Source organism: Notechis scutatus, chromosome 4, assembly GCF_049901735.1.
Source record: "Notechis scutatus isolate UNSWTSFEM ecotype Mainland chromosome 4, rNotScu1.2, whole genome shotgun sequence".
Classification (NCBI taxonomy): domain Eukaryota; kingdom Metazoa; phylum Chordata; class Lepidosauria; order Squamata; family Elapidae; genus Notechis; species Notechis scutatus.
Window position 1 is genome coordinate 41,047,260 of NC_142012.1, and position 12,795 is coordinate 41,060,054.

Consider the following 12,795-nt stretch of genomic DNA (forward strand, 5'->3'; position numbering starts at 1 on the left):
AATTTGCATCTGGTTTGCTGAACTGGTATTTGAACCGACTGACAATTCTAGAACTTCTGGGTCATTTCAGCCAATATTTGGCATAAAAAAAGACAACAGAATTTGAAGCCTCTTACTTTGGGACGTGTATCAACAACATAGATAAAATCACTTCCAGGGTTTGCCTTTCGGATCAACTGTAGCATTTGTTCATCCTCCAGGCATCGAGCGCTGAAGCCTGCTAGTGGTTGGCTACTCCGACATATGGAAGCCTAGGAGATAACAAGAGAGAGAGAGAAGAACATATGCTTTATTGTGAAAATATTTAGTATACTCAAGCTTGGTTATAACACTTTGGTTGTGGTTTAGTTTCTTTTGTGTTCTCACAGCAAACTGACTTTTATGACTTATTTGTCACAAGCTGCATTTTGAATTTTCCAGATGATACAATGCCCATCAAATGTGTTTCCTGAATTACATAGTAAAGATTAAAATAAGATTAATGCAATTAAAATCTGATCAATTAATAAATGTAAAATCTCTGATAATTTGGCCAACAAATTTATGAATTTTTCTTATTTATAACAGAACTATAGTAACCTCCATCTTTAAAAAGAAGTCAAGCCAGATATGGTATGTCCCATCCTTCGACTGGGAGATATTTTTTGTAATCTTGTTGACACAAATTCAAAATTATTTCAATACTCAAAATCAGAATATATTAAATAAATTATTTAATGCTTTAATCTCATGCTTACATTATTCTGCTTATAGTAATAGGAAAGTGCCGGAAAACGCCTCCTGCTACGAAATTTAGAGCTTCCCACAATGATATGAGCAGTGGCTGATTTGGGTACGTAGATGTCGGTAGGATATGAATCACACACCTGTCCCAAAATAGAAGAAAGCAAAACTGAAGATTTTTTACTGGTTTGTTCAAGTAGTCTATACTGTATAGCAATGTTTCTCAACAGTGCCAATTTTAAGATGTATGGACTTCAGTTCCCAGAATTCTCCAACCAGTCATACAGGGTGGACAATTCTGGTAGCTGACAAAGTTGGGAAATACTGTTATATATATTTATTTTTTCAAACACTCCTCAATGAATTATTCCAAACTGCTTCACAAATAGTTATTTTATACACTTGCAGTAAGCAAAATGAATGAATGATGATTTGGAGAAAATGTTAAAAAGCACATACTTTCTGGTACTCCTATATATTACCGTAATCAATATTCAAATAGTCTAAATAGTATGACACACCTTTTATAACTGAAGGCCTATTGGGAAATTCTGACAAGTTTAGACCTTGTCTATCTGGAGTTCACCAACAGAAAAACTGCAAAAGGTTATTTTAGAACAAGATTTTTTGCAAGAATGACCAAATTACAGGTTTTTTTCCTCTGCAACACCTCTCAGCAATATTGTGTTTAAAGATGAAACATGGTATCATGAAACATGATATCAATCATCAATTCCTCAAAAACAGTTCAGATGTTGGATGTAGTTTCTGGAATCTATAGTCCAACACAAGATAAAACTACTAGATAACCAATTACATAAGGAGGAAGGGAGTAAAGAGAAAGAATAAATAAAAAAAGAAAAACATAATGAAGGAGAGAGTGATGGAAAGGATGGAAATCCCAGTTACCAAGTAGTAAATATAAGAAACATACTCAAGATCCATAAAGGATTCAAATGCCTATACACTATGCTCAAAGTTTAGGGAACAAACATAGTGAACTTGATGTATTAGTACATGAAGGTAGATATGATATAGTTGCCATTACTGAAACTTGGTGACTTGAAACTCACAACTGGAATGTACTGATAGGATACAAACTATTCAAAAGAAACAGACCTAAAAAAGAGGAGATGGAGCTGCATTATATATATAAAAATCTCTACAGAAATACACAAAACCAAGGATGAAAACCTCCTAGAATCCATATGGGTCAACATAAAAGGAAAAACAATGACATTGCTATAGGCATATACTATAGGCCATCCAACCAAGCAAAAGAAATAGATGAACTCTTTGCTAACCAATTAACAAATGTATGTAAGAAATTAGCCAGAGCAGTAATGGGATACTTTAACCATCTTGATATCAGCTGGGAGACAAACACTGTAGCAAGTGGGAGATTGAACAGATTCCTAACCAACTTAGCTGACAACTTTGTCATCCAAAAGGTAGAGGAGGGAACTAAAGGAAAAACTATACTGGACCTTATTCTTACTAATAGAGAAGAAGTGATACAGGGAGTTGAAGTTGCTGGAACCTTGGCCAAGAGTGACCATGTCATACTGTAATTCAATATAATGCAAACACAAGCAATAGAATATAATCCAACCAGTCCAACACAATGCTACTGAAAAAAAAGATACAAGAAATCCAAGAAGAAACTAGCATAGTTGCACAAAGATCTCTCTGATAAACTGAAAGACAAAAAAGGATGAGCACAAAAAATGGAAAGAGGGACACATAACTAAGGCAGAATATCATCAGATAGCCCGAATCTGCAAAGATGAAGTCAGGAAAGCAAAGGCTCAGAATGAACAAAGACGTGCAACAAAAGTCAAAGATAATTTTTAAAAAGTTTCTTTCAATATGTAAATAACAAGAAAAAAGTCAAGGAAACAGTTGGTCCACTAAAGAGAGAAGATGGCAAGGAAGTAACAGGGTATAGAGAGAAAGCAGAGCTTCTTAACTCATTCTTTGCATCCATCTTCACACAAAAAGTTCAAAAACATAACTGTAAAAGAAAGATTAGAAATAAAAATTAAAATAAGAAAATGGTCTGAGAACACCTGTCTAACATCAATGAATATAAATCACCTGGACCTGATGGATTACATCCCAGAGTTCTGAAGCAGCTGGTAGATATTATCTCAGATCCATTGTCTCACATCTTTTTTAAATTAAATTTAAAAATGTATTTACAATTAAATTAGTAGACCAGAGAAATGCTGTGGACATAGTATATGTAGACTTCAGCAAGGAATTTGACAAAGTAGATTACAACCTACTTCTTGGTAAATAGAAAAATGTGGGATAGAAAGTATCACCACCAGATGGATTTGTAACTGGCTGACAAACTGTACTCAATAAGTAGTCCTTAACATTATTACATCTACATAGAGGGAAGTAAGCAGTGGGGTACTACAAGGTTCTGTTTTAGGGCAGTGCTCTTCAGTATCAATATTAATGCCGCTTTATAAATCCTTATTAAGGCCACACCTGGAATACTGCATCCAGTTTTAGTCACCACATTACAAAAAGATACTGAGACTTAGGGGAAAAAAGCAAAGAGCACTTCATCAACTAAGATGATTAAAGGCCTGGACACTAAAACATATGAAGAATGGTTGCAGGATTTGGGTTTGGCTAGTCTAGATAAAAGAAGGAGTAAGGGGACAGGATAGCAGTATTATAGTATTTAAGAGGTTGCCACAAAGAGGAGTGGGTCGATTTATTTTCCAAAGCACCAGAGGACAGAACAAGAAACAATGGATGGAACCTAATCAAGGAGAGAAACAACTTGGAATTAACTTGGAGAAACTTCCTAACAGTGAGGACAATCAACCAGTGGAACAGAAGTTGCCTTCAGAAGTTGTGGGTGCTTCATCACTGGAAGTTTTTAAGAAGACAATGGACAGTCACTTGTCTGAAATGATATAGGGTTTCCTGTTTGAGTAGGGGACTGGACTAGAAGACCTCTAAGGTCCCTTCCACTCTTTTCTGATTCTGATACTTCTGGAAGATACCAAGTTGAGAACTCTACTTTATCAATCCAAGAATACATAAGGTACTACAAGTGTCTTTCTTCCTTTACATTCCCTTTCCATAAGTTGATTTAACAGTTGTCAATTATCTATAATTTATGTGCCAGGATATTGTTTTTATGAATGCAACCCAATTTCTGAAGTTAACCTCAGAAGCTAATTGTGTTTAAAATCTCAATTTCTCAGGATGGCAGGAAAACACCAATTTTATAAATCAACAAAGTAAATTTTATACAGAAGACTACAAAGGCACATATCTTAAGTCAATATTTACTGGTTCAAGTATTTCATAATGAATTGGGCCACTGAGTTATTTGGAAGGTGATGGAAACAGAAGTATTTCACACACTAGTATTTTGAATCACAATATTTAGACCTCAGACCATTTGTTTTCATGAGCAGCAACTCACACGATAATCTCTATTGACATCACTGATCTGCCAGTAATTATTTGGAATTCCCATACGATTGTATTCTTTCATTAAGTTTGTCAGATTCCAGCCTTGCTCTCGTTCTTCTTTGTTTAATTTCGGATTGAAAGAAAAACAATACAGTTCTTCGTATTTCACTGAAAACAAGAAAATGAGACAGCTGCTGTTTCTTCACTAGAATTACTGCTATTATTATTAATGCAAAATGGTAAACACCAACATTTATTTGCTTGATTTATTTACTTAATTGTTCCAGCAATCCAGGGGATAAAGCCAACTTTCTTAGAAAGTTATCATTGCAGAAATGGCAAACAACAATTACAGAGTGGACGTCAGGTCAGTGCATTTTCTTTGTCTGGACACTTTTAAGATAACAGTTAGGAGACAGCCAATACAGAATTCTCCTTGAGGTTATTTGGTAATTTAATTTTTACCAGGAAGACAAAGCAGATGAACAAACCAGAAACATTATTTTCCTCTCTGTGTTTTATTAATTTTGCTATATTAGATGGGATTTGATTCATGCTTACATTATCTAGTGTAATCAATACTGGAAACAGCCACTTTAATGTAGTTGAAATTATTTTTCACATTCTGACATAACATGGTTTGAGCCTTTAGACAATTAGAAATACTAGGAGGCAATGAAGGGGCAAATGATGGCACAGAAATGGCTGTCATATTGATTACAGCTATTGGCAAAGCATATAGTTGAAGGCAAAGAAACATTGGTTTGTGTCAGTCATAGTTTATTTTTACAGAATGCTTCTGTGGACTCCATAGGCCCAAAAGATAGTTAGAAATATAAATTATACTTAAGTTTGGCACTTTGCTTCAGAACAAACTATCTTCCCAATCATGTTTATAAATAAATGAATCTAATGAATTAGGAAGGCTTGGGAACTTAGGGGGGCCATGCCAACAAATACATCATCCATGTAAAATCACCCCAGGGAATTATATTGGAGACATAGTTTCTACAATGAAAGGACATTTGCATAAAACACTCTTGTCCCATGTCAGAGATTAATACTAAAAATAACAGAGGAAAAAATAAAATTCTAAACATAAAAGAATGATAAATCTGGATGGAATTAGCTAAAAAATAAATGGAGAGTCCCAATTGTTTGGTACCAGAGCAGAAAAGAACAGTCTTTAAGGAAAAGACCAAGAAAACAGCCAGAGAATTAGCAAAGGAATAAGAAGAACATGAGCATGAGTAGTTAAACAAAATACAATTGAATACAACAACCAACCATATCAAATGCAGAAAACAGATTTATGAATTGCCTTTTCATGACTGTACATTCAGATCAGTAGAACCTTTTGTTGAAATAGAATCCAAACAACTCAGCCTCCTAAGAGTGAGATTTATAAACAAAACAGAGGAGTCACCCACGCCTACAAGGAAATAATTTTACTCAGGCCAACTGCCAGCACAGATGCTTGGATACCTCCTAAACTTCCAATCTATACCTGGGCGCGCCAGACGTATCAGAGAAATGTAAACATCATGGCAGTCTCTTTCCTGAGACATGATGAACTGAATGTTCTGGAAGTTCTTACAACGAATCAGCATTGGGCAACCAGAAGCTGATGTAGCAAGTTTCTCAATTGAGGAGATCTGGCTGTGAAGGATCTGATAAAGAAAAATAAGAAGTCAATCTAAAGAGAAGCTAAAAATATTCCATTTTATAAATTAACACAATCAAAACTGTATGATGTGCCCTAAACAACATAATTCTCACTGTAGCATGGTGAACAAAGTTTCAGCATTATACAAGATCACAGAGAACAAGAGAAACTGAATCTTGAATCAGTAAGGGGAGCACAGGATCACTTAGTAGAGTAGGAGATCACTTAGCTACATTTGCTGGAAAGAATGCATACAAACCCATCTCTCGTTGAGTGAGGAAGCGATCATTAACTTGTTAAGTGAGATCCCAAAATTAGAACTTAGAATAACTTTATTGTCACATTGAATGTACACTGATCTGCATACATTAAGTTGAAATTTTGTTGCATACAGCTCTCAAAGGGTCTCCACCTCTCATATACACTACATAAACATGACAAAATAAAAAGCCTTTGATGTATTTTATAGCTCATGTTCCCTTAACACTTGAGACAATATATTGTGGAATTTCCCCCACAAAAATAACTTTGCAAGGTATGACAGGCTAAGGGGGAAAAGTAAGTTAACAAAAATGTCTAAGTTTTGGTGTTTCATTTTATGACATTGTTTGAATGTATTTTTTAGATATCATTTACTTTCAATATCTTTTTTTAATGAGAACAATCACAGAATGTGTTTCACTTTTATGCCTGGCACCCTGAAATTCAAGTATTATTAGAGGTTGTGAATTTTACCTCTGTTCAAAAGTCAAGCAGACTTTCAAACAGAAAAGATTATAAATCCAGAACTTTGGTTTCAGGTTCTTTAAAGCAGGGGTCTCCAACCTTGGCAACTTTAAGACTTGTGGACTTCAACTCCCAGAAGCTTTCCTGGCTGAGGTATTCTGGGGGTTGAAATCCACAAGTCTTAAAGTTTCCAAGGTTGGAGACCTCTGCTTTAAAGCAGGGGTGGGCTGCTGGAGGTTTGCAGGGGTTCGGGAGAGCTCCAAGCTAAGATTATGTGCAGTTCGGAGAACCCTCAAATCCCACTCCTGGGCTGGCCCTGCCCACCCCGCCCCATCCCTCCTAGGAGGCTCCACGTGGCCCATTCAGGAAGCTGGAAATGGGTCTATTTCTGGCCTCCAAGTAACCTCCGGAGTCCAGGGAGGCCATTTTCGCCTCCCTGGGAGCCTGCGGAGGGCAAGCCCCACTCCCACCATGGTGCAGGAGGCCGACTAGGCCATGCCCACCCAGCAACCGGGCAGAGAACCCTTTGCTAAAAAATTTGAAGCCCACACCTCCTTTAAAGGGTTTTGAAATGCTAATTGTGGTCACTTGAAACTACCAACTTAGAAATTCCAGGATGAAAACAGAGCTTTCAACATGGTAGAATGCTACAAGGAAGACATTAGAGCAATTATTTCAAAACTGACATATGCAGGGAATCTAAATGTGAGGAGCATTCAAAAGGTGGGGATAATCAGTGGGAAGGAAAAAAAGAGTTTTGTCCTTTCCATAACCAAGAGTTCCAATATTCTGTTCTTATTGGTAACCGTTTTGGGAATGGTACTCTAAATCAGGGGTTGCCAACCTTTTGGACCTCAGGGACCATCAAACTCATAATTTTATATCCCGCAGACTACGGACCCTGGGAAAATCTCCCAAAAAATCTGCAGGAAAATTCCCCATACTGTTTTCCTACCGATCGACCATTCTTTATTTGGGATCGCAGGATACCATCTCCAGCTCCACCCTTTCCCCCCTCTCCTCACAACCTCGTGTTGTTCGCAATGCAAGTGATATAAGCCTTGTGTTCCCGCAGCCATGTGGGGGGAGCAGCCTTATGTTCCCACACAGCCTAGATTAATTGCTTTGGGGTGACATTTCTCTGCGGACCACCAAAATTTTCTTGCGGACCACCAGTGGTCCCAGGCCCACTGGTTGGCGACCACCGCTCTAAATGATGGACATTAGTTGGAGAATGCTGCCCCAGGCCCAGTGAAATTACTGGAATTCACCTCACAGCTCCAATCTCCAGCTTATCTTCTTCACCTTATTTTCTGCCTGAGTAGAACTTGCTATGCATCTTTGTGAGGATATTGAGAGAATGCCATTTGTTTTGTAATCTCTGGAAGCAAAATATTTTGATCTGGCCCTTCCCTTGAAGGCAATGAGGTTGCTTTTTAGAATTTCAAGAGCAGGCAGGTTTTCTATTCAATGAGATGCGTTGGATAGGAAGTCTGTTCTTTCTGGATGAAGGGACTATTCTTCTGATTATGATAGTTCATGACCCGTTATTATAGAAACAAAAAAAATATTTTGCCCTCCAGATATTTTTGAATTCTAATTGCACTCTGGACAATGTTCAAGACAGATAGCATCAGTAATTCCGGAGGTTAAGAACTGTTGGTTACTGTGTTTGGTGGACTTAAGAATTATTGAAGTTCTTTCTACTTGCTCTTTCAATGATTTAAACTCTTTTGCTTACTCAAAACATGTTCAAGCAGAAATTGGACCTCTGAATTCCATGAGCTGCTAGTGTTTGGATGCTGGCACTGATGGAGGAGTTGGACTCGGTGCTGTAAATGGCCTCTCTACTCTGTGAGTCAAGGATCCAGAGGGTCCTTGAGGGCTAGGAATTTTTATGACTACAGATACAGATAGAAGTGAACAGTCCCCAAATATTCACAAAGTGTTTTAATAGACCTAATTGCCTTTGTGTTTGTAGAACATTTTATGGTTCTAAATGTACGTCACAGCCTGCGCAGGTCATTGGATTTATCAAGATATAATGGTAACTTGTCATACCCAGGTCTCCTTACGATTGTCTGGTTCATTCTCTACAAAGATGACATGAGTGGCTGTTAGATACAGAGTCCCTAATGCAGTTCTTTTGGAAGATATTCCGTCAATAAAGTGCACATTTTCCACCTACAAACAGAGAAAGGCACAAAATGACCAACACAAAACTTCTTAGAAAGAGTTTTAGAGCCATATTTTTTTCTTTTTAAAATGTGTTATATTCTGTAATGCTTTGATATTGTGCTAAAAGATGCAACACTATTTTACCAAAGTCACCCCTCTTCAGTGTTTACATTTCAAAGTGATTACATCTGATTATGTAAAAGCTATGATTGTAATTCAGCAAATGCTGTGAATCAATCTGACAATAATGAGTACTGCTCATAGCACTGCTCACAGGCATTTCTTTTTAAAATAAATATGTTTTATGAATCCAATAAATCTATTGATAGCAAATCTGATCCCTATCTTATCTGGGATATATGAAGATTGGAGCTAGACAAAAGAGGAAAAAAACCAGAATATATCTAGAACACCTAGAAATACATTGCATTCAAACCCCTTATTATAAAAAACAAACCAATTGGGAAGTCAAAATTTAGTCATCTCTTGCCCATAATGACAGTTGAATTATCAAGTTTAAACATTTTTCCTATGGTTAAAGATGTTAATGATGGCAACCTTTATTACCTTAATCAAAATTAGCATTTCCATGTGATCTGGGATTTTTCTAAACCAAATTCTCATGGTCTATATTTAGATTCATTGCTACTTTCCATATGTCTTCTGAGAATTTAGTTTGGTGAAAGTAATTTAAGACTAAAATTCCAGAACTTAAAACATTAGTGGAAAAAAAATGGATTATGAGTTACTGATTTCTTGGCTGGATCTTACATGACTCTATCTTGGCTACTTTTAAAATGACCTATGTCAAAAGCTGGTCACATCAGCCGAAAGCCAAACTACTTTCATGGCATATTCTTCTAGCAAACAGATCCATTGGGAACTATTTTTGTGCGTCTCACATTCTTCCCAGTGGATAAGTGAACTTTGTTATATTAAATCTAAATTTAGGCAGTTTACAGCCAGATCAAAGTACTTAGGCCCATAAAAAACTTCAGTGAGTTAGTTTGTAGAAATGGCATATTTCTGAGAATGGAGGATAACTCTGCAACTGATACAATCCCCCTTTTGATAAAATAAATATAGAATGCAAGAAAACCCTATATAGAGATGCCAACCCCCTGAAGTTCTCTTTTTCCTCACTCTAATGAATGTACGTATGAGTTGGACTTCTGTGCATGTGTATATATGTGTATATATGTGTATATACATGTGTATATATGATTACAGCTGAAACTGGTAAAGCAAGAAGACACACACAGCCCGGTCTAGAAAAAAAACATTATGTAAAGATCTGCCTCTCAATCCCATCAAGAAAATGGCCAGTTCTGTATGTCTATACATACATATATACACATAAACAATTTCTTTGCACCGCAGTGGGCCATATCATCCCAAGGCTTCATTCCTATCTACAATAAAGATTCCTGTCTAGATATGTCTGCAAATGTTCTGCCAAGATCAGCCTAGTGCTGAATAAGGCGTATTGTAATTTATTGTGAGGCCAGGTATAAAATCTGGCAGCATACCTGCCAGGAGCCACATTCCTCCACCTTCCCAAAAGGAAGAACTGGGCCAAAAAGAAATAAAATTTAACATAAAATGTACAGTATCATTATTAAATGTCGTTATTGATAAAACAAGACATCCCGTTTATGACATTGATCCCCTATCTATAAACAGTTCCCTTGTTCATGGAGAACACACAAGTACAGATAAGAATGCACATACACTGCCTCTCTTTCCAACAGAAGAAGGAAGAAAAGTGATGAGATGGGGAAGAGATCCCTGAACTGGGAAGGGAAACAAAAGCCAAGAGAAAGCAGAGCACAAAACTGGATGGCAATGAATTGAGAAGAGGAAATTGGACAGAACAGAAAGAAAACAGAAGAAGTGTTTAGGTGCTGTTTAATACATTCATCAGACAAGCATGCAACTCAACTAATGAAACTGTGTTCTTCCTCATTAAAAAATACTTTACTAATTAATTACAGTAACCTGATTAAGCCTGCCAACTTTTATTCACTTACCAGGGAACAAGCTCTATTAAATTAAATAGAAAGTATTAATGCACAAGGTTAAGGTTTCATTATAAGTCTGGGAATCCTCAAAAGAAGGAAGAAGAGGGCAAAAAGCCCCACATATGTAATGACATTACATTACAGTAATGAAGGAAGTTAAATATCTGTGTCAAACATCTTGTTGTATGCATAATCTGTGCAATTGTGTCATGATATGTCATCATGTTGATGTTATCATGATAAAAAGTGCCACTCCATCAAGAGAGAACCCTGGAATAAACAAAGAAACCAGATGTAAAAATAGTGATTCCTTTTACCAGGACTCAATTTTAAGCTTGTTCTCTCTCCCACTCAAAATCTCAAAGTCTCCAAGCATCTATACAGGACTTTGACAGCATCATTCATCTGATTTAAGACTAGTGAGGTAAAAACTGGGTAACATCAGCATATTTATAGAACCTCAGCCAAAAATACCATTTTTGACACAACGCAGCAAGAGGAGTGATGACAAAAAATAGATACTGAAAGGAATGTAAATGACAAACAGATGTCAGGGGCTTTCAGAGGAAAAATGCCAACATTGATCTCAGCAAGATTACTGGGAAGCCGTTCAAAAAAAAAGGATGCTACACTGGTAAAAAAAAAAAAACTTTATTCAGGCTGACTTCAGAAGAAAGGACAGCTGTATAGCAACATTTGCAGTAGATTTATCCTAAGGCACAATTTGCCTTGCACAATATAAGTGCAGATTTGAATGAACCAGCCTAATTGTAAAATCCTATTGGCCAAATTTTATAAGACTTTTCAAACTGAACCAACAAGAACAAGATACTCTAGGTAAATTTGAAATGTATTTGAATGTGGATAGAAACATAGCAAGTAATGAGAAGGATACAGAAAAGGATGTATTGGGCTTTCAAATGAAATCAAATGATGCCTGAAAATCTGCTTTAGGCATCATACGATTTCATTTGAAAGGTAGTCCTTGACTTACAACTGTTTATTCAGTGACCATTTGAAGTTACAGCCCTGAAAAAAATGACATGACCATTTTTCACACTTACAACTGTTGCAGCATCCCCATGGACACATGATCAAAATTCAGCAACTGGCATGTATTTATGATGGTATCCCAGGGCCATGTGATCATCTTTTGTGAACTTCTTACAAGTCAGATTCACTGAACAACTTATTAACTTAACGGCAGTGATTCACTTAACAAGTGTGGCAAGAAAGGTGTAAGATGAGGCAAAACTCACTTCTCAACTGTCTTACTTAGCAAAGAAAATTTTGAATTCAGTTGTGGTCATAAGTCAAGGACTGTTATAACTATCATACGAGAAAAGAGATATGAATGATATATATATATATATATATATATATATATATATATATATATATATATATATATATATATATATATATATATATATATATGGATCTTTGGTTATTCGGGTTTTCTCCCGCGTAAGATTCAAAGTATCTAGGCAACGTTTGGCGAGGTCCCACTCGCCATCTTCAGGCTGGTGCTTTCGGCTTAGTGCCAGTGCAAGCAGTGTGTGACCGGAGCTGCCATCTCTATATATACAAGTGGTGGGGGATGGTGTGTGGGCTGGTTGGCTGTGCTGCAGCCTCTTGATTGGTTGATGGAGTTGATGTTGGTATAATGGGCTGTGTAATGGCCTTTTGTTGTAGAGATATCCTGGATCTTGTGCTGTCATCTCCTGGGTCGTTAGCCTCTTGTGTTTTAACGGCTTGGGTAATGGGTTGTGTGATGGGCTTGTGAGTTCTTTTGTTGTGGTATCCTGGGTCTTGCGCTGTAATCTCCTGGGTCGCTTTGTGTTTTGATCTCTTTTCGATTAGCCTCCTGTGTAGTAACAGCTTGGGTAATGGGTTGTGTGATGACCTTGTGAGATTTATTGCTGTGGTATCCTTGGTCTTGTGCTGTGATATCCTGGGTCATTTGCTGTGTTGTGACTTCTTGAGTTCTTGAGGTGTAATTTCTTGAGTTTTCTGATGTGATGTCCTGAGCGGGTG

The 12,795-nt window shown here is 36.9% G+C and overlaps 1 protein-coding gene across 4 annotated transcripts in view; it reads right to left on the minus strand.

Moving 5' to 3' along the window:
* Window positions 1–12,795, minus strand: part of MTMR7 (myotubularin related protein 7) — a 51,341-nt gene that overhangs the window by 23,857 nt on the left and 14,689 nt on the right. For 3 of the 4 annotated variants that reach the window (XM_087963208.1, XM_026667100.2, XM_087963209.1), the window contains exons 2-6: window positions 8,621–8,743; window positions 5,675–5,837; window positions 4,178–4,335; window positions 738–866; window positions 117–251 (exon numbers count right to left, since the gene is read on the minus strand). In XM_087963208.1, the coding sequence (XP_087819334.1) occupies window positions 117–251; window positions 738–866; window positions 4,178–4,335; window positions 5,675–5,777 (525 nt within the window). In that variant the 5' untranslated portion in view covers window positions 5,778–5,837; window positions 8,621–8,743. The remainder of the gene's footprint in view (window positions 1–116; window positions 252–737; window positions 867–4,177; window positions 4,336–5,674; window positions 5,838–8,620; window positions 8,744–12,795) is intronic. The other variant, XM_087963207.1, reaches the window with a different exon arrangement.